Raw genomic sequence first — 26,830 nt, forward strand, 5'->3', positions numbered from 1 at the left:
TAATATTAGTTACTAGAAAGATACTAGGTTACTAAGAATATATTTTCCCCACAGCTTTTAAAACAGTAAACAATTCATTGTTAATTTTTTCTTGATTAAAGTCTGTTTAAACAGTAAAATACCAGGGTTATAGGAAATAAAAAACATATTAAAGATACGCTGTGGATTTACGCCTGCACATGTAAACTACATTCTTAAGTATTATTCCATTAGGTTGAGTTGTTTAGGTGTTTATATATAGCAAAAATGAAATGCACATTACCAAATCTATCTGCATTAATGAGATGAAGAATTCCACATAACTAGTAAGACTGACTGATGCTTTTTAGAAAGCAATAAATGCTTAGAAATGCAAAAAAAAAAAAAAATCAGGCTGAATATACATTTAATCCTATGAGTCATACTCAGGAAAGATGAAACACATTTTTACCTTATTTGGTCCTAAATCTCTCATGTTAACAAACAATACCAGCTCAGGCTTTATCTATTTGCTATCTCTTATCATAATTACACTAAGGAAGTACAGAATAAAACATGGTTCCCTCTTTAAAGAAATAAGCTACCTACCGAGTAGGCAGGATGAACAGAATGTTATCAGACTGCAAATTATACAGTACGATATCCCTGATTACTGATTAAACTTCACTTCAGTATTGACACTATTACGACTGCTTACTGCAGTGTTAAAGCAGCTTGGCAATGCTACACCACACTTCTTGCAAGAGCTGATACTTTTCAAAGTCCCATTTTCTGTCTTCCTAGTCCTACATTTTTCAGTCTTGATCCACAGAGGTACACAGCAATAATAATTCAATCGGTCATAATGAGACATCAGTCTCAGAATTACATCTACGTAGCGTATCACATTAAACATTTAAATGAAAGCACAAGTTCAGTGAAACCAGTCTGCAGCTCATCAAGGTTAGGACCAGTAGGTTTGTCCTCAAGACCATTAACTGTCAAAGTATATGAGTATGTGCATACCCGTATCCTCTGTGTAAGCCATATTCAGAATCTGCCTTTTTCCAGTTATTTGGGAAACAGAACAATCTGCTAAATAAGAGCAACCTGACAAGTTCAAGAAGTTCTCACTGAGAAATGCACAAATTTAATAAAAGCCCATTTTGTGGAGCAATGCAGAAAGTTACTAAAGTTAAATAAAAAGATTCCAGTTACTCATCTTGACAGTGGCAATCATCAAATTAACTTTTATATCTCTTCGTAAACACACAAAGATACCTGTTTGCCTTTAAGACAGGAATACTTAATTTCATAATATTTCACTTAAAAAAAAGTAGAGTTTTATGTTCCATTTTATTAACAAATAACACATTTGAGACAGCTCTTCTATAAGAAATATACATCTAGTTCCTCCATTATCACAACAGGCATTGAGAATCGTGAGCTTGTCAGTATGGTCCAACGCGACCAATACAATTTGCATGATTCTGTTGTACCAAGTAACTACCAATGTCCAGTTTCCTGAAATTAAACTACTAACCTTTCTACCTCCCTGGATTCAAGGTCCCCTCCGCCTTCTCCCCAGGTAAGCAGTCTGGGAAAAAACAGCCAACAAGTTCTAGCAATAAGCTGCTACTGCACAGCTATTTCTGTGTCTATCTTTCCATATATCAGCAATGACATAGAAAGAAAAAAACCACAAGGAAATTCCCTAATCATGCCACCATGTCTCAAGTAAGGTGCTCTTTCTTTTTAAGTATTTCAAATTCTTTCCAGTGGTTATAGTGTGCTAGTCCATGGCTCACTAACACTGAAAAGCAGCCCAAACAGTCCTCCTTTATTAAAAAAGTACAAACCTGAGAAAAATTACAAACAAACCCCAAAGCAAGGGCATTCAGATAGAAAATTCTCATGTAATTAAGCAGCTGTAGTCACTCAGTGGTTCCCCTGTTTGATTGACTTACCCATTTCTATTTATTTTATACTGATCTCTTACTAGTACCAGAGTGCCCTCCAATTCTTGTAAGGATTAGTAGGATTTGGTGAACAAAGGGTATGCACTGAGCTCATCCACCACCCACAGAATTTTATAATCCACACTCATACCGCACCCCAGCCTTCTCTAAATTGGGAGATTTTTATTATTACATTATTCATCATGGAACGGGACCTCTGGAGGTCATCTGGTCCAACCCCCTTCCCAAGACAGGCCACATAGATCTGGTTGCCCAAGACTGCGTCTAGATAGCTTTTGAGTATCTCCAAGGATGGAGACCCCACCACCTCCCTGGGCAACGCGTGCCAGTGCTCAGTCAACCTCACGGTGAAAAAGTGTTTCCTGATGTTCAGAGGGAAGTCCCTGTCTTTCAGTTTATGCCCATTGCTTCTTGTCCTGTCACTGGGCTCCACTGAAAAGAGCCTGGCTCCGTCTTCTTTACACCCTCCCTTCAGGTATTTATATACATTGCAGAGATCCACCCTGAGCCTTCTCTTCTCCAGGCTGAACAGTCCCAGCTCTCTCAAGCCCCTCCTCACAGGAGAGAGATGGAGACATAAGGGATGAAGGATATTTGAAGAAGGAAAAAGTTCCTACTTTTTTTCAGATTTAAATGGGTTTCTCAAACTCAAAAAAGCATTGAGCCAAACTTCCAGATAACCTGAAAATATTGTAAGGTTACAGAACAGTCTGTAATTGGATTCTTCATTACTTAAAGTGATATCCCCCAGATTAGCTGTACTACCATCCTAAAAAATAAGACTGCAAACATTTGCCACTGAAATACTACTTTTGTTTTCACATCTTACTCTGACTCCAATAATTACAAAGTGTACTTTTCATGAACAGGTTTATTACAAATTGTTATTATATATTTTATTATAAACTAAAAAAAAAAATTAAAATCCTGTCTAAATAAAATTATTTTTGCCTATCCTAGAAACTTTAAGCTTTACATATATAGTTCGACAAAATTATATCTTCCAGAACTCAAACACATTGCAATTTCCTATCGGTGAAGATGCACCCAATCAACCTTTGCTTACAAGTCTTCAGGAACTTTCTCATGCAGTGAATTTGTATACCGTAGCATCTGAGAGTTACTCATTTTTCTACAAGAATGTAGCAGAAACCCTACCACGATTGCAGACCCTGACATAGCTGCATTAATCTACAACCTCCTTTGTAGACTACAAAACCAAAGGTCTCTGATCATGAGGCTGTTAATATCTAGGTGAAAATGACTTTATAGTAGAATACATTAACACAAGCATATTAAGTTTCACCTTTAAATATTATGCTGGCTTTTCAACAAATAGAATGTACAGTTTAGGGGCAAGATCTAAATAGCTACCTATGCATCTAAAGGTCCAGGATCAAGGCAGTATTTGCATCTCTGATCCAACACAGCGGCTCAGCACAGGAAAGACTTCATCTTTTTCCAGAAGTCACAGCTTTCTGAGGGTCCAGTAGAAGGGTACACAGTCTGCTTCTACAGCAGCTAAGAAGCATCACACAACACCCTTTGCTTTCAGTTCAGATGCATTTCTGATCCCTCATGAATAAACGCAATGCAACACGACTACATCCGGTAACGGTAGTTACACTTTCTGCTCTGGGAGAAGGAGAAAGAAAGCATGAAAGTATCGCTCCATGACAGTGCATCATCCTTTTCACATTCCTTCACACTTCAGAACGTATTAAATACAACCAGAACAGATGGCGTTCCTGGACTTTCAATACAATTGTATCACTGTCTGAATCACTTCCTTAACTCCCCTATCGCAGGTATTTCCCAAGATGGACCCCTGCATTTGCTGATTTTCTTTTTCCTCCCTCACCATCATTGTCAACTTATAAGCCATTTCTCTAGCTCCATTAGAAACGTATCTTGTAATTCTTCCCCACTCATTTTCTCCAGTCCTTTCCCAATCTCATCTCTTAAGACCTCCCAACATCAGTTTCTACAAAGCATCCAATAAAACATGTACTATTTCTATAAGCAACAGAGAATAAAAAGAAATTATATAATCCTGTTTCTCTCAACTATGTACAAAAACTTGATTTTGCTGACCCTTGTCCTTAGTGCAAGACTGTAAAAATTCCAGACCTGATTTTCAAAGCTGAAGCTGTACCAGGATGGAGCACAAGTTACTTCCCTGTGCATCATTACACACTACCTACTAAATTTTGCTGCTGATCTCAGACTTTCCATCAAGCCCTGACTGCACAGAATTCCCCAAAGAAATAAGCCAAACAATAACATTCTCTTTAAAATTGTATTTAAAACAAGATTTGGTACCAGAAAAAAACCCCTCCGTTTCAGTAAGAGTAATTTTCAAGCCATGCAGGGGTGCTGGAGAAGGTGCATGTATGAAAGCTCTGCCAGAAAGACTGCTAGAAGAATGACAAATGAGTGGTCTTTTCAACAGAGGTTCTGTCTAGTATGACAGACATTTCCCAATGCTTTCTCAAGGATGTCAGAAACTAAGAGATGACATCCCCATCTCACCATATACAACAACAACAAAAAAGTTATCAATAAAGGTACAACAAACATCTGTTGGATAACTGCCAAAGTAAACTATTTGCCTTTCTTTATTCAGAAGTGGCAGCTAGAGTTCCTATCACAACTTCAGCAAAATACCTTTTAGGTTAGATTTTAACTCCATCTTTAAATAAACAACCATGATTTTAAAAACATCATTGCTCATACTGTTTTAGCTTCTTAGCAAAAGAGGCACATATACTCCCACAAATTTTGATTCAGGTTCTTTTTATTTTTACAGTTAAAATATTATGCAGCTCCATTTGAGACCATTCATTCAAACTATCTTTAAGAAAAAAACCCTTACTTTTGAGAATACTTTTTAAGAACTGTAACTCCCAGCTTAAAATGAAATTCAGTGCTCATTCAGTTAATTCACTGCTCATGAATGGCCACTTATACACAGCTCCTAGGAACAAAGCAGGTTGCCTATGACGCCAAACCAGTGTTATCTCACCTCCAAGCTTAGCAACCACAGTGAAACAAAAGGGACACCACATGTTCTTAGTAGGTACAACTGTGGGGAGATGCTTGGTGGAGCAACGGGTAAGAACTTCAATACAAATCAATCCGGAGGTTAATACACAGGTATGACTAAGCTACTAAGTTTCTTCACTGTTAATTTTAACTGAATGCCAATGCCTTTAATCATTGCATTCCTAAAGTAAAAGAGGTAGAAGAGGAAGTGGATCGCAAAATGAAAGATTTTATTTTTATTCTAGCATTTAGTGTTAAGGAAACACTTCCTATTTTCCTTTCAGCAACTCAGTTGCCAACCACAGTATTTGAACATATGTAGTTCTCAGCAGAAGGCTCCAAACTCAAATGCCACTGTAAACTGGAGAGCAGTGACATCTTATTTAAGGAACAGAAATAAACACATTTTATGCTTTGATTGCGCAAACACTTTATATCGGCATAAGGCAGCACTGCTATCAAAGGAAGCAGTCCTCCCACCTTCTGTCAATTTGTTTCCACCAGAAGGCCCTTGCTGGTGCAAAACCCCTATAGAGACTGGTTAAGCAGACACGGAGGTGCAGGAAGAGCATTCTGGCAGCAGCACTCACAGAACTAAAGTTTTCAGGTCTGTAGCAAAGTATGGAAAACAGTTTTCTCTATTTGACATGTAAACTCCATAGACATGCTGACACCATTCAGTAAAACTAGTGACATTAGACCCATAAGAAACTCTGCATGAACACTTATCTACCAGGCCTTATACTGTCCATTATCCCATTTTTTTTCAGCAACATGGCATTAAAAACAGAGGAAACATGAAACAGAGCACTGCTAGTTCAGTTCTTCTCCAACTCTTCTTTCCTACAACTCTTCAGGTTACCAAGTCAAACTCTGAAGACACAAGGTTTATTACCAGGCTTACCATGTGCTGAATAAATATTCCTGTCATGTAAGGAACATTCTCTGACTTCACTTTACGACCACTATTTCAGCAAATCCACACAGATAATTCACATAATGTTCATACATACATGAAAACAGTTATGTGCTACTACATATAAAGTAGTTCATGTATATACACAGAGAATAAATGGCATAAAACAGCACAGGAGAGGCAGGATGGACTAGATTACCTCCAGAGTCATCTAGCCTTCCAACCTAAATTATGCTATAATTCTATGAATATAAATATACAATCCTAATAAAACAAGATATTCCATTGCCTGTTCTTAAACAAAGAAATTTATTTAAAACCACAGACAATGGTGAACATGATGGAAAAATTTGGATGGAAAAAATCAGCAGGGTTCATGCTGACTTGCAAATTTAAAAGCAAAATCCCTAAACTTTCTACAAAAAGGGAAACATAAAAAAAAATATTTCAGTATTTGTTCAGTCTCTAATTTTCTTTGTGTATCAAGCACAAATTATGTTGTCTATACAAGTACAGTTTATACTCTTTGAAAATGAGGTTCCTTTGAAAACTGAAAAAATTCAGATTTGCAAAGACTTGCCATTTCAAAAAAAAAAAAAAAAAGTCTTCTGTGTTAAGTAATTTGTACTCTACTAAGATTTATTAACATTCAGCTACTCCTTTTCCTGTCTTCCAGTCTTGTGTTGGCTTGTTTTTCTTTTGTGATCTTCCCACTATGTCAAACAGCAAACGAAAGAAACATCTAGACCAAAGTTATAAAAGTCACCTTGGACAGCCACTAAAGTCTAACTTGACAAAAATCAGGCTATGTAGTGGCTAATAATTCCATATTAATAGCACTCCCTTTTTCTTCCCTAAAGCCGAGGCACGGCAACAAGTATGGGCCCCACTTACTCTGCAGTTTGTAGTTTAGCCATTACATCTTTCATCACCTATCACTGCAGGGATGCACAAGAGTACCCACCTACACTCCTCAGCCTCGTAGCCACTGCCTAAGAAATACACTTTCATCATCTCCCAAGGTAGGGGAGAAGTCTCTGCTTTCCTTTAGCCTCTCAATTTCTGACCCCCATTGCAAAGCTCTACACCTCCCTTAAATTCCATTAGTCTCCACCCCCAATCTCTTCAAAGCCTCTGCTCTTCTACCCTCCTAACATGCATCTTCATTTTTCCAGTCGCATGTACCTTCACCTCTTAACTTGCTACAACAAAAAACACAAACTACTTTGGAAAACAACATACACAGTTACATAAATCCACTAATGCAGTAAATAATCCCATACTCAATTTGAAGATTTTGTAATACTAACAAGCTGAAAACAACCTTCAAGAAGTAACCTACAAAGGTAAGTTTAGACTGAGTTATTTGCAAACTAAAGGACGGGAATGCAAATAACAGTCAGGAGGACATGATCAGAGCTAACATTTATTTTGATAAATAAATAAATAATCCAAAGTCAGCACGATAAAATTCAGTAAAGGCATACCTGAAGTATATGTAGGAAGAATTAAAATGTACAAATATAGTGGTTCAGTAACAGTCATGCTACAGAAAGATCTTGGGATCACAGCACTTCACAAACTAAATATAGCTCCTGCAAAAGAGTCAGCTCTTATTTAGAATTTTGCATGAAAGACAAAGTAATTATTCCACAGTATTTAGTGCTGATGTAGACTCACTGAAAACAGTAAAATGTGGTGTCCAAAAGCAGCCTAAAGACGTGGATAAACTTAAGAAAACTTACAGAGGGGTGACATAACAAGGAAGGAGTCCAAGGAAACTATGCCCTAAGAAATTACAGCTAATTCTAGATGAAAGAAGACTAAGGTTGACAAAATGTTCCAGAGCAAAAATTATAAAGACTTGTTCACCAACTACCCAGGACAGAGAATGAAAAAGTTTGCTTAGATCTCCACACAGGCAGCTTTGCATTGGATATTAGGAAAACACAAAGAGAAGCACTAGAAGATACAGAGACTGTACAATCTTCTTCTGTGGAGGATTTAAGAAAATGTTAAACAAGCATAGGAAAGGCACAGCTTAAGCATACTTGAACCTGTTTGCATATAAGATTTTGGATTATACAATTTTATATGCCTGCTTTCATCCCTCTATTTTTATTATTCATCTTCATCAAAGCCTGGATAAAAAGAAGAGTGAATTACATCTTTCACCTCACCGAGAATAATAAATCACAAGAAAGGGTGATTTGTGTTCTCATGAAATGGAAAATGGGTAAATACTGAAAATGTTGTAAAGTCTTTCACTATGCTCCTCCACAATCCTTTCGCTCTGCAGTTTTTAAGAGTCATCATTTTGTAATCTAGAGAAATCTTAAGAGAGAAACCTTAATTCCCTGCCCATGCACAATATACTCCTACTATGAAAATCCTTTATATAATCTAATCATTATATTAAGTATGTCACTTTTACTAGTAGCATCCACAGAAGTGCAATATTCTCACTAGGCTACTTCTCCCTTGTTGCTCAGTTTAAATTAATGTCTGAAGGAAAAAAGAAAGTAAAATTTATCATAGGGTTTTATTTTTGAATGGGTACTGCCCACATATAATCATTTTAATTTTGAAGAAGAATCAGAAGAATTTAGAGACTACATAGGCTTTATTAGATGGAATTATATAGGTTATTGTGCTTGTCAGACAGAAAAAAAAAATCGAAAAATGGGAAAAAAAAAATCATGTCCACTTTTACCTGGTTTACATTCATAGAGATCACAGCATTCCCCTGGCTTTCCTGATGCCTTAGAAACCAATATGTTCAAATAGCCAGGCTGGCAAACCTTCCTCAAGCAGCCTGCAGGATTACACACACAACGGCTCGGGAGTGGACAGCATTCACCAGGAGGGGCATAGCCTTCAATCAAGATGGAATCTTCTGGACAGCGAGGAGAAAACTGGACTTCACAGCGGGCCTTGGAGCAATCAGGTTTCTCTTCTGAAAGGGAGAGAAAATCAGCATGCCATAAATGTCAGTAAAACACTGTACTGAAGCTGTAACGATGAGCTCAGATAAAGCTCCCTTTCTTCTCCCTCCCCCCAAAACAATAAAAAGAAAAGGAAATTGCTGCTGCTGAACTGTTTAGCAAAAATTATGGAATAAGCTTAAAAAAAAATCTTGGTAATTGCAAGATGGCAGATGCGTTCTGAAATATTTTACAAAAATTCTAATTTGTGCAATGTGCGTGACTGCTGAACCCACACAGCATCAAAAAACAGCTGTGAAGCTACACATTTGGCCATGACATTAAGAAACAACTCGTCATATCATGCACAGCCCTGATGTTCACACCTACACCTTCAGTTTCTTAAGACTTTCCATTATGAGCAACTGATTTTAACTGATTGATTTATTAAACTTGAATGACCTGAGCTGAAATTTCACATATTCAAAAAGCTGGTTAAAAGTTCAACAGCTAACATATTTGGAGAGTTCATACATTAGCAGAAGAGGATTATTCTTGTACACACTCCCAATGGTCACATTAAAAGTGTTGTTCCTATGTACTTCAGTGGCTTGAATAGTAGAAGAGAAGAGGTTTGACTAGCGCTGGTTACAGACATTAGAGGTTTGAGGTGCTGGCTGCAGGCATGTAGCAATAAGAAAAGGAATATGAGGAGTAAGGTCAACAAGTTGGTGGGAATGGTGACAAGCTGGGCAAACAGAGACAAGACAAAGAGAGAATCAAGAGATAGAAGAAGATTCTTGGACAACTAGGTAACACTCTTCCAAAACTTGGAAAATGAGTTAAGATTCCCCATTCTCAAAACCACAAATCTTAATTCTGGCAAAAATATTGTGTCATGCCCTCCAATGACTAAGACACACTGGGAAAAAAGAGACCACTCCCATGACCCATTTACTCCATAATGTGACCAGTGAGAAACTTGCTCATATCCACATGGGTCTCACTTTGCTCAATAATACCTGAGCCCTGTTAAAAAACAAGTGGACTCAAGAAACTCAGAAGAGCAGTATCTTCAGGTCAATAGGACATAGTGACTTAAGTGTTTGGAGGCAACACAGGAAGGCTTCCCAGACCTGACCAGAAAAAACACCACAACAATAGAAAACCAACACCTGAACTGATAAACTGTACCACTCCCTGGTTATTTGCAAGTTTGCAAACTAGATGGTTCTACCACAAACGTCACTATTACCCCTACAAAATTAATCGACTCCTTTGCTTGTTGTCACTAAAGTTAGATGCAGAATAGTAGAAACAAGTAAAAACAACACTAACTTTATTAATCTGATGTTTAAGCCACTGCCATTTTAAAAATTAATCTCTAGTGATAATTCCAATGATTGAATAAGACGTAACAAGTATGAGCATCTCTGATAAAAAGTCAAGAATATCTTCTCCAAGATTTTAGTAACTCATTGCTTTTGGAGTTACTAAAGTTACTGGATATTGTGTTTGGGTTTTTTGAACTAAAAGCAACACAGCAAATGTGTAATTCTGCTTCTAAACATACACTGAATGTCAATAACAGCAATTTTTTTTTCCCAGAGGATCATTTTTACATTTATTTTTAGTATATTCTTTGGAATTCTAGATCATATTGAAGAATCAAAGCAGTATTGCTCATCTACATGGCTGATTTGCTAACTGTGCTTTAGTTTCATTTAAACTTAGAGGGATATAATGCCTAGACATGTGAGTGCTTAGAAAAATATTAATGTAGGTCTTAGCATTACTAATTGCAAAAGGAAATCACCAATATAAACATTTGCCTCAATTTTAGTTGGCAAATATAGCAAAACAGATTCAAAAAATAATTACACATATTTCCTTCATGTACAAGTACTTTCTATTTTTTCTTACAAGCAACAGATATGACTAACTTAAATGTGATACTAGATAGCGTCATAACTCTTTTCTTAACAGTTAAAAACCCCACTATTTCCATCTATCTTTAAAATACCCTAGGCTAGATATGCACTTTGCCTAGAATTTTAAATAACATTTGTAAGACCAATTTTTTTTAAACCTACCCTTATGTTTAGGTTCTTATCTACTTTATTAAACACATTGTTCAGACTGAACATTACCAGTTACAGAGGTTCACTGCAGAAAGGTGTATAAATAATAGATAACATACTAGTTTCAGTATTTTATTGATCTTCTTTAGTTTATGGATATAATAAAAGGCTCGACATTTTAGCTTTTAGAAATCTTTTCATTTTCCACTGCATATTGTTCAATCGCACACAGAGAAGTGACAGAACAGGAGTCCACTAGCAGCCCTTGAAGTCCATGCTCATGATAAACTCTTAAATTCACACTGTTCATTACTTGATCTGCCCTAGTATTACACATCCAGTGCTTTTCTGATTTCCATGACTAACAGATAATCCCATCCTCATGCAGTCTCTCTGGTGAAAAGACTTCATATTATACATATTTTTAAAAGTTTACCTACTTTTTACTTGACTACATTTACATACATACATGTCTGTATCAAGATAACTGTTTCCTTAAGGACTACTTGTATTTGACCAATTCAAGCCAACTTTCAGAAATACAAGGTTTGTCAGAAATGCACGTCAAACTGTTGGGATTGAGACTATTCAAGACTCCAGATATATTTATTTTGAAGACTAATGCAAAGCCTACTGTTGGAGTTGATAAGATCACCTAGCAAAAATATGAAGAAAACAAGGATATGTCACTATCAGCATGTAAGAAGCATCGCAAGCAGAAGAAGAGAGAATTTTAAAATAGAGAACCGTGACAAGTACTTATGTATGAAATGTTCACTCAGTGTTTCATAGTTATTATCTCTGATAGTCTGTTCCACATTAGAGTATTGTGCTCAATGTAGTTAACTGTAACAGAATACAACAGGACTCTACTATTAAATAAAACCAGCATCACTTTCAGAGGAAACGTTTTAAACACAAACAACCACCACCTTGCAAAGACATGTTTGTGTTTTAATAGCAGGTTACATAACACCAGCAGATATTTAGTAATCAAACTTAAGTTTTTCTTTTTAATCCAGTGTCACTATTACTTTTATACTTCATAGTCCTGAAAAAACAAACAAACTACTTGTGTAAATATTGTGCTTCCAAATTATAATCTCAAACTGTGTACATGGTAAAACATTCCCTTCCCACTATACAAATGCAACTGAGCAACAGGAAAGTCAAATGTATCAACCGAAGCTGGATCAGCCAACAGAAAATTGTCCCTTCAGCTTCCCTAACTCCAGGCTGCAGCAGAATCAAGGGCAGGTAAAGAAACTTTCTTCAGACTACATCATGATTTGGTTCTTGACGTAGATGTGGTTTTCCTTTTGTGGAAAGGAGCAAGTGGCTGAAATGATATGTGATCGGCAGTATTTAAAGTGTTTTCTTGTAGAGTTCCTACATCATACTTCTGAAAATAATCTTTATCCAAAACGTGAAAATCCAGCAGCTCCCAGTGTAGCATTACTATATTTTAGTTAAAACTTTAATCAGCTGGCACCACACTAGCGTAACGGTGTCCTGAGCCCAGCACTCACTGCAGTATTAGAAGGTGGGAGATCTGTTTTACTGCAGTTCAGTAAAACCTGATACGGGCTCCTTATTTTGATACCAAGCCTAAATAAAAGACATTACTTTTAAGAAACCATTAAGAAGACTTTCAAGGTTTTTCTTCTTGTTATCTCAGCAAACAGCAAGCATAACCATCTTCTCTGTTTACAGGGATAAAGGTTTGTAGGAGACATATTTCTACAATTCATTTTAGTAAACTTGTTTACCTTTTCATTACTTAATCGAAGGCGGCATCAAAATTAAATCTGTTCTCAAAATAAATTACAAACATTAATACAGCCATAAAAGTCACTGCTTTAGCAGGATTCCTGATTTAATTCCATTACATACAGCTATTTAAGATTTCATCAAACAAGAGGAATCAGTTAATAGCTCTTTTTTCCTTTATTAATAAACACTTCCAGCCCTATAAGAAAACATGTCAGAGCAGAATAATTAAAAATACAACAGACTATGTCAAAAGACAGAAAGGTAGGGCAATGGCTAGCTGCGTTCCACAGAAAACAACTGTGAAATCACTCACCAGTGATATTTTTGTTACTTTACCCCTTTTATACACCAAACAGGGACTATTTCAAATCAGCTTCTCAATACACCAAGGTAGATTCACAACAATGACCTACTGCTTCTCTGTCAAATACACACATGCACTGTGAAGCACTGATCTGTCTCCCAGATGTTGTTTTAAGTTGCTATTACACAAATCAGGATCTTCCTAACCAACATCTTCAGAGTCAAACACGGTATCAGGACTTAAACCCCATTTTATTATCTTAATTTTGATAATAAATAGAATGTAAACAATTACTATGTGTGCCCAGAAACAGGAGAAATTCATTTTCAAAGCAGTTTATCAAACCTAAAATATAAGATTTTCAAGGATAGGGAGAACTACGTATGTGACTTACTATGAAATGAATTAGCACAGCAAATATATAAGATACTTATTCCTGAAAAAAGAAGCATCTTAACACACAGATTACATGGCAAGAAGATACACATACATCACACTCTCCTGATCTATAATGTAGATTCCCTCACAAGAACAATTTCATACAACACTAACTGTATGTAGAAGACAGTAAAACTATTTGTTAAAGCAGACATCTGGTTTTGCAATTAAGACTTTGTACTCAGGACACTTACCACATTAATTAAAATATATTTTTATAAAACATTGTTCTGCCTCTACCCTTGAAGCAGCTGATAGGTCTCATTTAAAAAGTTGACCGTTTCAGCAAGGTAAGAATTTGCTTATATAACTCACCAATTAATTTAATGAAGTGAGGAGTCGTATACACTTTTGCTGTTTGATTTTGCAGAATCAGTTAATGGAAAAAGCGTTTACAACTTAATCACATTTCAGTCTCTCCTTTAAAAAAAAGCAACCATTAACAAGGAGAAAAATTGCTTGTCAAGGATGCATCCATCTAACTTCTCATAAATTAAGTCTGAACAGATAACCTTCAACCCACTCAGAAAAACTTAGTTGGCTGCAAACACTGCCTTTATGTTCAAAAAAGCAGCATTTCAAATGACTACACAAAGAACAGAAACTATCAGTTGGTTTGCCGATGAGGTTTCTCTGTGGGACACATTCTCTTTATAGCCTTTCATCAAACACCACCAAAGCTGGAAGCGTTCTGGTATCTCTGACATCTCACCAACCTGAGCCAGCAAAGAATCTCTACAGAGATAAAGGAAGAGTCTGGATCAATCAAGCTTTTACATACTATCTATTCTGAGCCAGTCAATCTTCTCAAGGAATTCAGAAATGTATCTGGAAAGGTAACATTTTTAATAAATTGAACACAATCCAAACAGGAAAATTGATATTTTGATAAATTCAAAATAAGACTCCTATCCTTGGAAACAAACTTCGTATCTATTCTAAAATGCAGCCTTACAGACCATTTAATATAAAATTATTCAGTTTACCAGTGACAGTGCTATTTTTAGGTATAAATTACTACTGGTACCAGATTTGCAGAGATTTGCATTTCAAGATATACTTTACTTTCTTTATGTCTGAAGGTTCAGGCTTATTTGCTGTTACTTTGCAATTAGCCTGCAAAAAGAACCTGCCGTTACTAAGCACATGACAGAAGACACCCTACAATTACCAAGAATAACTGAACCACCTAAGTTACAATGTGTAACTGAACAATAATGACTAAGTTAAAGTACTGTGTGCTTTAATATTAAGACAGGGATCATTCATTTAAAAAGTCAGGATGTCTCAAAAACACTTCTCATCATCTGATTTTTGTCTCAGAAGCACACAGGAAAGTTGTAGCATCTCAGAAGTCAAGGCGTAGTAACATTCAAACTGACCTTTCCCTGCAACCACAGTGTATTTGTTATAAAGTGCATGAGGGGGAGGAGAGCAATCTTCAAAGGATAGAATAAAAAGAAGAAATCAAGATGTGGATTTCTTTTTTTTTCTTTGCTATTAACATTAGAAAGAGTCTGTCATAAAGCAACAGCCGTAAAGCTAGAACTTTCACAAAGTTTCTCCATGTGAAAAGCTGCTACGTATTTTTAGAATTATGTTTCCCATGACCTTACGAAGTCATTATGAGGAAATGGAGATAAAATGGCAGGTTTCTGAAGTCTTCACGTTACAACCAATGCTTTCTCTGAGAGAAGGTAAGTTCTTTACCTTCCTGAAAGGTTTATACAATACTCACTCAAACTGGCCACTAGTTAGAGCTGTTTTTATTAAGACAGTCACTGAATATAGGAAGTCTAGATCTCAGGGTTTTGTTTGTTTGTTTTGTTAAAGTAGAGCGGTTGTAACAAAACCCAACCAAACACCCACCCCCCCCCCCCGCCCCAATCTTGGCTAGTACCAAAGTAGTATGGAAATAAAAATGGTTCCTGAAGAAGAATTAAAAACTTTGCTTTCACCTCTGTATCAAATTCTTTTCCTTCATTATGTTTGCATGCTCTGCTCTGACACGCAGAGAAAGTATATGCCAAGTTTAGTTAATGAGAAAAGCAGAACAGTTAAAACATTGGTTAGCACAGCAAAAGGATCTTAAGGTATAACCTAGTGTGGGAGAAATGGAGAAGAAAAGCCCCAATGGGGGCGGGAGGGTCTTGTCATTCTCCAGGTGGAACAAAATAGAGCCGTGCTTTTCTGGAAACCTTTTCAGGGAGGGGTTTTTATCATTTTGTCAAAACTTTGTGTGACCAGAGATGCCTTTACTCAGTCACCATAGAAATGCGGACAGAATGTTTTCATCCAAGGAGCAGGCTGAAGAGAACTATCAGATACTCGGGTCTGAACGCTTCCGCCGAGATACTTAAACTGTTCTACAGCTGCTCCTTTAAAAACAAGTTTTTAATATGTACAGGTATGGATATACATATACATATGTATACACACAGAGAGAGAATAATTTTTTTTTTCTGTCAGGTGCCTAAGGAGAATATAGAATAAGATGCATTTTGAAATAGCTAGCTTAATATTTCTTTTTTCAGAGCAGTTCAAAATAGAATATGGTTCACGAGGATGAACGTTTTGTATGACTAAGCAAAGTGATGCACTAAGCTCAGCATACATGCTTTGAGAACACATGTTGTTCAGCTTTGCATTTTTGCTTCATTGTAAACCGGTTTTGTGAATTCTAGGCTAAAATACAGCCACTTTTACTGCACAGTCTTACAGTAGTCACTGAAACACATTCCAAACAATAGGCATACTGTACTGTTATACAGTGGCAGGAAGGAAATATTAAAAGGATTAGGGATAAACAAGAAAAATGATTACCCAGCTGAAGCAGTCAGACAGACAGGGATCGATACAGGAATGCAAAATACCCAAAAGGATTTTCAAGAATCAAAAGGACAGTTATAGTAGATTAAAAAATGAGATTACCTTACACATACAATATGCACAGTACTGTATACGGATGAACTGCTACAAATAAAAAAAGGAACTAGAGACTGACCTTTTACCTAAAACTGAACTTTATTTAAAATCCATTCTGTTTTTTAAATGAGTTTTGCTTCGCTTTCCATCATTCTGGCACTCTGGATTTTACGTACTACACAGTGGAGCAACCTGCCTCACCCATATTGTAGCCTATCTTCTTGTAATTTAACAGCAACAGCCTGCAACTAACCTGGGTTAAAAAAAAGTCACACACAGAAAGACAGTCATAGACACAAATTTTACTAAACATGCACTTGTCGATACACATCTTTGCAACATGGTATTCACTATGGATTTGCCAAAGCACGGACCAAAGACCCATGAGCAAGGGTTACGCCACTCAAGACAGCTAGAGCCAAGAGACATAATAATCCCACTTGGATAGCAAAGCTGTTAGGACATTATAATTCCAGTTCCTGAACTTTTTAACTTTCCTGTACTGAAAATATTAAAAAGAAAGGTGGTAATTCAAAACCAAACACACACACCAAAATTGCAGTCAAGCTTTAAACCAAAACTGTTGTCTACGAAAAAGAGGGTTTTAACAAAATCAGTGAGGATTTGTCAGATACCCTGCATCTAAATGCAAATGCAAGTTCTATGAAACCAATATTGTTTGTGGCAGTAGCTGTATTTGGGTTCAGACCTCCCAGCTCAAAGCATTTCTCTGTTAGGCTTAGAAACAGTCAAGTCTGGAAAACTCAACGGTAGTTTTTCTTTTCCTCCATTTCATTTAAAACCTGCTTTCAATGGATACGTATTAACATTTTTTAATATAAATTAACAGCTTGAAACCACCAATTTAATCCAAATCTATAATGGATAACATTAGCTTTCTGACAGAACTGTACATGCAGCGAAGGACATGAGCCCAGCCTGCTGCACAGCAGACAGGGGTAGGTGTGCCATCCCAGGGACAGGATCCATTTCCACTGGTAACTGCACTGGTTTCAAAAGCGATAAAGTACCTTTAAACTTCAGTATTGAAAATACTTCCCAAGTTAGACGGAGAGATGAGCAGATAGCTACCTGTAGTCAGATTTACAACTGCGTTGCCTCCATTGTAAAAGAAAAAAAGTGTTTTCAATACTGTCATGACTGAAATAACATTGTACATTGTGATTTCTTTATATAAGAGAGCCTATTATTCTGGGTGAATGATACTACTCCTACTTTTGGTCAATCTTTATATTGGCAAATCAAGTGATATCTCCAAAGAAAGAAAGAGTATGTAAACAGTAATGAGGCAGTCTCAACTACAGAGCCAAGACTTTAAAGAATGCCAAAACAATTTGGAAGTAAACCAAAAATGAAAACACTAAATTTGCACCAGTATAAACTGTATACACTTCAATGACTTACAAAAATGTACACCAGTAGTAAATTTACCTAAAGCAGAAAGTATTCTTTATTACAACGATATAAGCAGCTACACCAAAGGTAATGCTGAGTGTGTACCAAAATGATGATAAAGCACAAATATTTGGAACAATTCTGCTTAATATAGCTTAAGAAAAATATATGCTAGCTGATGTCTGGAGAAATAGTCACAAGTATTCACTGAAGAAGAAGTACTGCAACACTCACCTTGATGTGACAGGGAGAAAGGGATTTGAATTTGAGCACATAACGTATACCCCACAGAGGACAAACTCCTCTAGAGGCAGCTCTGTATGTGAGGAGTACTGAACAACATGCTATACCACACAATCACACCCAAAGTAGTAGTCCCAAATCGCTGTTTGCTTCCTAATCAAAGTCTGAAAACATAAGCATAACAAGGACCCAGAAAACACTTGCATTTGCAATAAATGCAAACTACAATCAGAATACATGATTTTACAAATAAATGAGAATTCAGATATGTGAGAAGTTAGCCACCAAGATAAAACACAGAACAGCAAGAAGAGCAATTAGTTTTCTAGAGCTAGTTTAAAAAAAGCAACTGAGGTGCAAAAATTAACTTAGAAGTGAGGGGGTTGATATTCAAAGGAACACAGCTCTTTGTTATTAGTGAAATTTAATCAACTCCTGTCTGCCCATCAGTGTTTTGTTTTAAGTTAATAAAAATAAATTTAAGATATGTGCTTTCTTCAAGTTCTCTGATCTCTGCTAATGTTAAAAAAACCCAAAACCCAAACCCCAAAAGCCAAACCCACACCCAATAAAACAAGGACTTAAATGCTTTAAGATAACTTCTGGCGAGTAAACTCCATTATGCAAACTAGTTTTCCCAGCTATTATGTTCAAAGTACCTCTATGTCTGATTAGCAGCTTAACCGCATACTTCTTAAATTCTTTCACAAAAAGACTCAAGATGCATAACATCAGAGAAATCAACCCTGTTCAACATTTCATTCTTTTTACTAACCTAAGATATCATAGTTATAAGAAAGTACGGAGAGGCATAGCTTCCTTCTTTTAAGCAAACAGAAGGTGACTACTTCCAACGGTGAAGGGCCATGCCCAAGCGTTTCGAGACATTTTCATTCTCCAACTGCTATAGTTCATCTCTCTTGACTTCTCTGGGTTGGCTTCTTCCCAATTTCTTCTAAATAGTCTCTCTAAATTTAGACTTTAAATGCATTTCTATTATATAAGATTTTCCATATTACCAGAGATCTTCCTGAATTCTTACTTTTTTTCCTTTTTTTTTTTTTTTTGACATATTTGTTAAATTTGCCTCCCTAGAATGAATTTTAATACCAACTACTATAACTACTACTTAGCAATTCATCAACTACCAAACCTGTATCAACTTACTGAACAAAATTTCTACGCATTACTTCGGACAACAGAAAAAGAGTTCTAGCTACAATATGAAATGTGACAGCAAAGCAAAACAAGCTATTATAATTTTGGGTGAAATCTTTACTGACACAGTGAATTTTTATGTAAAAGTTCTTGCTGCCTTGCAGTGAAGAGATTCTACAATATTCTTACTACATTTCCAATTACAAGAAAAATTGGCAACATGAAAGAATTTACTAAATAGCTTAGTCCTCCAGAAAAAGTAGATACAGGTTTTTACTAGATTTATTTTTTCAGAGAAATGACACTTAACAAAACTCTAGTTAAGAGCATTTCACTGAGTACAGAGATGGTGGATATTCCACATAAAACATTATCTTTTCTCCAAAGACAAAGTCTTCTAATAAACTGCCACATCTGACACTTAAGATGCAAGAAGCACAAATAAGCAGCATATCAGAAGACTTGGTTATAAAAGAAGTTAAAGCACTCTGTTCTTTGGTTCTTATCCTGGAGGCAATTTCTCATAGTCCATGTCAAAATATGAAATATTTAAAATATAATATTCTCTGGATATAGGCTTTCTTGACTCCAAAGAACATGTGCACTAGGAAAAATAAAATTAAATAAAGCACTTATACATCACACAATGAATTTTGTTAAATTCCAAGTTCCTGCTTGCAACACCTGTTTTCAGTGCTAGCTTGGATGGGTTTCTGTTTAATAAATAATTATTTACTGGGAAAAACAACATCAAAAGACAAAAAACAGCACATGAAATTTTAATTTTAGTCTAAGATCTAAGCAGTTTAAGCTTGAGAAGACAGCTGTCCAACTGTTTGCACAAAAGTTTTTGAGGACCAATTAGAAAAATAAACAGACAGACTACTGGAAATTTGAGAATCATCTTACTCTTCCTGCTTCCAAACTACAGTAGTATCCAAACCAGAAATAGCTACACATTTATGATAAAAAAAAAAAAAAAAAGGCAATGTAAGTCTCACACACACATGTATTCGTAACCAGCCTTCAAACAGACTAAAGACCACAAGGAACTACAGTATGGGAAGGGCAAACAAGTTGCTCCATTCTGCAATACTGCCATACAACACCCAGTGTTAAGACGCCAGATTATTTTGAACACAAAGTGAGAAACATGTAATATCCACAGTGTTCCTCACATAGTCACTAAACCGGTGTCTGCACAGGGCTATGCAGGTACATAAAATACTCAAAATAGATGATATCAATTAAACACAGCTTCACATCCATCATACATTAAATGCTACTAGATATCACCACCCTGTTACAGCATCCCTTATTCTACCTCAAAGCAGCAACATCCCACAGAGGGAATTAAATGTCAAAACTACAAAAAAGCAGAAAGTCAGAGCTTACACAGCACTGAGCTTCTGTTAACACTTGTACAAGGATTTTGCTGACTGCAATAGTCATTAAACTTGGACCCTTCTATTTCAAGCCGGATGAATGCCAACATCTTTTATTATGAACAAAAGACAGAGAGTCTGGAAAAAGACCAACAATTCTATGCCAAATATATAAAAATAATCTCTCAATTTCAGAATATTGTTGGCTGCAACATTCTTTAATTAGATTCAGTTTCTGATCTCATTTAAAGCATACAGTTGTGTATTAACTAGCTAGAAAGCTCGTTTTCAAGAGCAGCTTAAAGAATGATCTAGATGACTGCAAGTATGGTAATCCATTTTTCCCAAGTGCATTGTTTAGGTTTGGATTTTTTTTTAGCAGAACTATCAAGCAGAAGAGTATCACAAATTATGCTGCCTCAGAGATTTATTCCAATTCTTTACCCTGTGCTTTTCTTATTGTTTCTTCATTGTCCTTTCTTCTTAAGTTATCCACTTATTGTTTATGCCCTCCTTAAAGCAAACCCCCCAAACTACCTACTTCACATCTTTTCTAACCTTTTGTCTTTCTTACTCTACATCCCCACCAGTACAATATACAGCAACATACTTGGTTTGTGTAACAATCTACCTTAATACAAAGTATTATTTTCTCTCAAACACCAAAGGAAATCATATTTGTGGCATTTTGTATACCAACCTCCATGACACAACTAGAAAAAGAAAAAACTAAGACGTTCAGATGCAGAAGTATTTAATTAGCATAATTTCTTAGGGCAGTTTAACTAAGCCTCAAATGCAGATTTAATTTACAAGCACTAAAATGTGGGTTACATACCTTTGTGGAATATTAAGCAAAGTAACAGAAGTTACTGCCAGGAAACTGCAGATATGGTTGCACTTTGTAAGTGAAGTGAAGCAAATTAGTATTATTTCCAGTAAGATTTCCATGACGGCACTCCTTGCATAGGTTTGGGATTCAGTCACACCAAAATGCATTTTTAGATCAAACTCTGTACAGTGCATGGCTCAGGAATTTGACACAATCAATGTACATTAATCCTACATATAAGTTTGCAGCAAACATGTTAGTTTACAGAGTATAACGTTTGGTGATCAGAGACAAGGCACACCAGCTTATTAATAAACTGGTCAAGTATATAAGATGGCACCTAATCTACAAAAGTGATATTAGCATCTCCAAAACACGAGAGAGACACCAATGGTGTATTTGATGAGCTGACAGACTCCTCAACAAACCTGGAAAAACTCTATGAGTAAGAAGATAACAAATGTAGTTTTGAATGATAACTACCTTGTGTCCTGAGGAAGGGATTGGCTCTGTATGCTCTCATGCTACAATGATAGTGATCCTACCTCATAAACACACTCTGGGAGGCAACATGTGCAGGAAGACCAGAATTTTAATTGAGAGCTGTTGTGAACAAAATAATTTTATTGCTCAAACCAGACTAATGAAAAATAGAAGAAGAAAAAAGCTGAGGTTACTAGGAAACACTAGGAAATTATATCTCAAAAGATGCAATGATCCTTACAACCAAGATTATACAATCAGTGCAGTAACTCATGCAATACATCTAAGAAATCCAAAGGTTGAGAACACATTCCTTCACATAGCTGAACCTGAGAACTGGTACTGCAGGTAGTCAGCAAAGCCTGAGCAATGCTAATCAGGAAAGCCTGTTGACATCCAACAAGATAAAAAGCAAAAGCTACCAAATAACTTTACCAGATACCATACACGCTGATGCTTATGCATCTCAAAGCAGAGTGATGCTACTTTAAACAACCCTGTGTTTTCACTGTTTTTCCCCATTTGGCTGGAAAGAGACACCAGAGAGAATAAAATCTAGTATTGTTACATGATGAGATACCTCACATCACTTAAGATACCAGTATCAGTGAACAGCAGTCCTCACAGTAAACCAGCAACAGAAGTAAATGAGAAAGAATGAAAAATGTTTCTCTATACTTAAAAACAGATCTTTAGTTAAAGCAGTTGTAGGTGTTAATGAAGGCAGTATGAATGAGGTGAGTTTTAAAGGAGACTTTTCATTAGCATGACTCAAAATGCACATATTTTTTTCAACAAAAAGACTAAGTTGCATAACATACCACCTAGTATTACTGCTGACGATCAAACGATTCTCCTCTAATCTTTCTTCCAATCTATACAATGAACGCATTTTCTCAACACAGAATAAATACTTGCTTTCATGGAAATCTGTATCAAGACTTATGAAGATTTATCAGAAATCTCTGAAATATAAGCATGCAAGATAGATGAGATTAAGTACCACTGATATGTCAGTAATTGTAAAATAGGATGCAAATATGTCAACTCTGTCACCTGTGAAGCATGCCTTCAGAATCTCATCAACATAAAAAAAAGAATAATTGAAATACAACAGAAAAAAGTTAGAAATTTTACTCTACATTTCTTACACACATGCATACCCTCCCCATGCACTGTCCCATTAATGCCTTAGGTGAATGCTTAAAAGGAAGCAAAGCTAGTGAGTTTATAATAAACCTTTCACATACTTAACTTGTAGTACTGATCCCAACCTTATGCTTAAACCACCTATTGTCCTGTGGAGAAGGTTTTTAAATATCATCTTTTAACACGCTGACCTTCTCCCATTTCACATGATTTTCTTGAATCATTTAGATCTAATGATATTTTAAACTAGCATTTAAGCACCAACTATTTCAGAAAAAAAGTTAAAAAAAACCCAAAAAACGGAGTCATTGTCACATTTTAGCCACAATTTCTACTATGTCGCAAAACAAGCAAAACTTAGATGACACATAAAAATGGTCAGTAGGACAAGCTTAAATAACCTGTAAATGCACAGTTTAAGAAATACAGAAACATCCTCTTCAGAAATAAATTATTTATCTAGTAAGATTTAAGAACAAATCTTCAGGTAGCATAAATTGCCTTAGATGCTTGACTTTGTAATCAAGGACTTCAAAGTACTTGTATGAATTTATACTGTCTCATGTCCTGCATGCTACAATGTGATAACAAAGAGTACTGACTAAAAAAAAAACCCCAAACAAAAAAGCCACCAAAAAAAAAACCACCTCACCCCCCAAAACGCCAAAAAAAAAAAAAAAAAAAAAAAAAAAAAGGCATCACAAGAAGAGAGGAGAACAAAACAAACAAAAACATACCAATAGAACAGAGAGGCTTATATAACTAAGCAGCCAAACCAAGAGACACCGAATGGATAGAAAGGATGTAGATCGTGTTCCCTAGCCTCCTACTCAAGCATCCTTCTTCCATTAGGGATCCCCAAACTGGGCACACTACTCCAGATGAGGTTTCACCAGTGCTGAAGGGAAGGTATGAATGTCTTCCATTCTGGCTGCGCTCCCGCTAATACAACCTGGCATGCAGTTGGCCGCCTTCACCGCAAGGGCACACTGCTGACTCATGTTCAACTTGCTGCACTGGCCGTCTTGGTCAGGATTAAGTCATTATTCCTGCCTGCGACAGGTAAGCTTTTTCCCTGCTAAAGGTTTCATGAGGACAGAAATTTCTACAATTAGTAACATATTGCCCCAGTGTGTCCTTTTCTTTATTAGTAAAACAATTTAAGGTAGGTTTTCCATCCCATCAGCTTCTATAGTCCAGCAAGCCAAATAGAAACTCCAAGAACTTTAATTATTTTCTTTAGGAGCTAGATGTTTATGACCAAAAAATGTGGTAAGGGCAGTTCAGAGATACATTTTTTAATCTTGGATTCAGTTTTTATCCTTCCTTCATCTCAGTTATGTCTCCTGAAGCTGTTCAAACATTCAGCAGTAGCACAGACTTGCGCACTGCAAAAAAAGAAATTAATTTTGTCCACAAATTACTACTGCAGTGGGGAATTTATGTGCTCCTCACCTCTTAAATTGTGGCCTCAATTCAACTTTACCTGTAGTAGACAAATTCTGAATAAACAAGAGGAAATTTTCAGAGTACCACACTTTGTTTACTGCTCTATTCATAGAGAAGTATTTATCATTTTTGCTAGGAACTTCAGCTTGTTTGGCCTATGAAGGAAACAATCCTGCCTAACATTTTGTCATCCAGCCTTCACAGTTTCGGTACGCAATATAACCTCCACATAGTCAGATCAGATGCCCTTTTCTGCTCTTGATCTAAATATTAACTTTGAACTTAGCTTAATTTGTTAGCACTGAGAGCGCTATATGGACATGAGTGTGCAAATAAGCTTCCTTCTAGAGTTAACATACATTCTTCAATAATTTACTTACTTGATTCTATATAAGGGGATAGTGCAAAAAGCATTAGGATGAGTTATGGCAACATTCCCTCTCATCTCAACATTTCTATTTCTAGTACTTGAGCATGGAGTGGAAGGGTGTGTGCTGGGGGAGCATCTGTATTGAATAACAACTGAGGAAAAACAATAGTGCTCTTACCCCCAACTCCAAGACAAATTTGTCCCAAAATATTTAATATAACCTTAAGTTATCCTGGAAGCTCACCTGCTTCTAAGTGAAAACCCTGAGATCTAAGAGGCTGCCATGGTCTAAGAGTTATCATCTCCTCCATCTTCACTCAGTCAGCACAGCCCCTCTTCAGATGCCTGTTCTTGTCCAGACAAGTCTGAAAAGACTACAGCCTTGTTTATACAGGTCAAGTAGAAGGCATGTCCCAAAATACCAAACTTCGATACAGCAGGTTACATTCTTCCATCTAAACACACCCACCTATACTAACAACCACAGTTCAGCCACCAGAATCTTTCGGTTACACTGGGTGACAGGTTTACCACACATGTTGTGTGGACACAAATCAAAATGACCACACAGAATAACTAAACAGGTATGTATTATTTATACCCACACTGTGTTTAACTACATATATGACTGGCCTACAGTAACTTTCTTTTCCTGTAGCAACTCAATATAAGCAAGCAAGACTTCCAATAAGAAATCATTTTCACTTCCACTACAAAGCACTTGCCTTCAAAAAAAGACTTGGTTGCAATGAACACTGAAATAAAACAAATACACTTGCATTCATGCCCATGGTCACAGCTCCGTGTTTGCCCTGTAATACCAGGCACACTGATCCTCTGACAGAGGATGCAGTTGATATTACAAAAACACAGCAGTGTAGTAATGATCTGAGAATGAAGGGAATAAAGTTGCACAGTAGCCAACAGTAGGTGGGCAACGCGTTATGTTAACAAGGCTCAGATGCTATAGGTACATCACTTCTGTGCTTCAAGAACACTATCATGTTACAGTTAAATAATGATCTATTTTACAAGTGGTGCAAAATAAAAATACAAATTTACCAAAATAAATGTAAGCTGTTTCTTTTAGAAATTTCAAGTATTGTTTTTCTTATTACATATATAATACATATATCAATATGCTATTAAAATATTTAATATAAAAATAACTGGTATTTTTTATATATATATATATAAAAAAAATCAGATCTGCCTACTGAGGAAGATCAAATGTGTAATGCACCACACTTTTGCCCCCTAAGAACAAGAGCACTGGAACTTCTCCCTTTTAAAATTAGAATTACTTGCAATACTTTTTAAACAGACAATAAATACAGCTTGGACTTGAAAAGAAAATTTAGTGAGGACATATTGACAGGACACTAGAACCTTGTATATTAAAAATAAACACTTTGCATATTAAGCAATACCTAAATATCAACTTACAGCATGTATCTGTGGAGCGGAGAGATTTCAACTGTAGCAGGCTCGCTGCAGTCTCAACTTTACTACAGTGATTCAATTTCATGAGCAGTAGTATCAAACAAAAGGATTTCTCTAGTACTTTAAATTGCAGAGCAAGAAGTCAAAGTGAAATACAGAAGCAAGATGTCAAACCTAACTTGAATATGGTGAATTCTTAAAACAAGCAGGCAAACTCTTAAAGTATCTATAGAGGAAATGACGCAAAAAGCCACTGGCAGATCTTGAAAGCACTTGAGAGTCTAGATTACTAATTCACATTAACTTGAAATGTTCAGCAGGCAATCAGCCAAACTTTTCAGGACTTCATCTGATAAACCTTCATAAATGTACTGGAGTTGTGTCATGGTTTAATGCCAGCAGGCAGTTTAAGTACCACACAGCCACTCGCTCACTGCCCACCCACCAGTAGGATGGAAAGGATTGGAAGGGTAAAAGTGCAAGAAATCATGGGTTGAGATAAAGACAGTTTAATACAGAAAAAAGGCGAAGGAGAAAAAGAAAAAGCAAAACTCGCCAA

General features: G+C 36.3%; 1 protein-coding gene across 3 annotated transcripts in view; it reads right to left on the bottom strand.

Moving 5' to 3' along the window:
• Window positions 1-26,830, bottom strand: part of CRIM1 (cysteine rich transmembrane BMP regulator 1) — a 203,502-nt gene that overhangs the window by 104,782 nt on the left and 71,890 nt on the right. For 2 of the 3 annotated variants that reach the window (XM_030034489.2, XM_030034490.2), the window contains one exon: window positions 8,612-8,854. The exons of the other annotated variant lie outside the window; for it this stretch is intronic. In XM_030034489.2, coding sequence (XP_029890349.1) covers window positions 8,612-8,854 — 243 coding nt within the window. The remainder of the gene's footprint in view (window positions 1-8,611; window positions 8,855-26,830) is intronic. 3 annotated transcript variants of the gene reach the window in all.

Source organism: Aquila chrysaetos, chromosome 13 (genome assembly GCF_900496995.4).
Source record: "Aquila chrysaetos chrysaetos chromosome 13, bAquChr1.4, whole genome shotgun sequence".
NCBI classification, from domain to species: Eukaryota; Metazoa; Chordata; class Aves; order Accipitriformes; family Accipitridae; genus Aquila; species Aquila chrysaetos.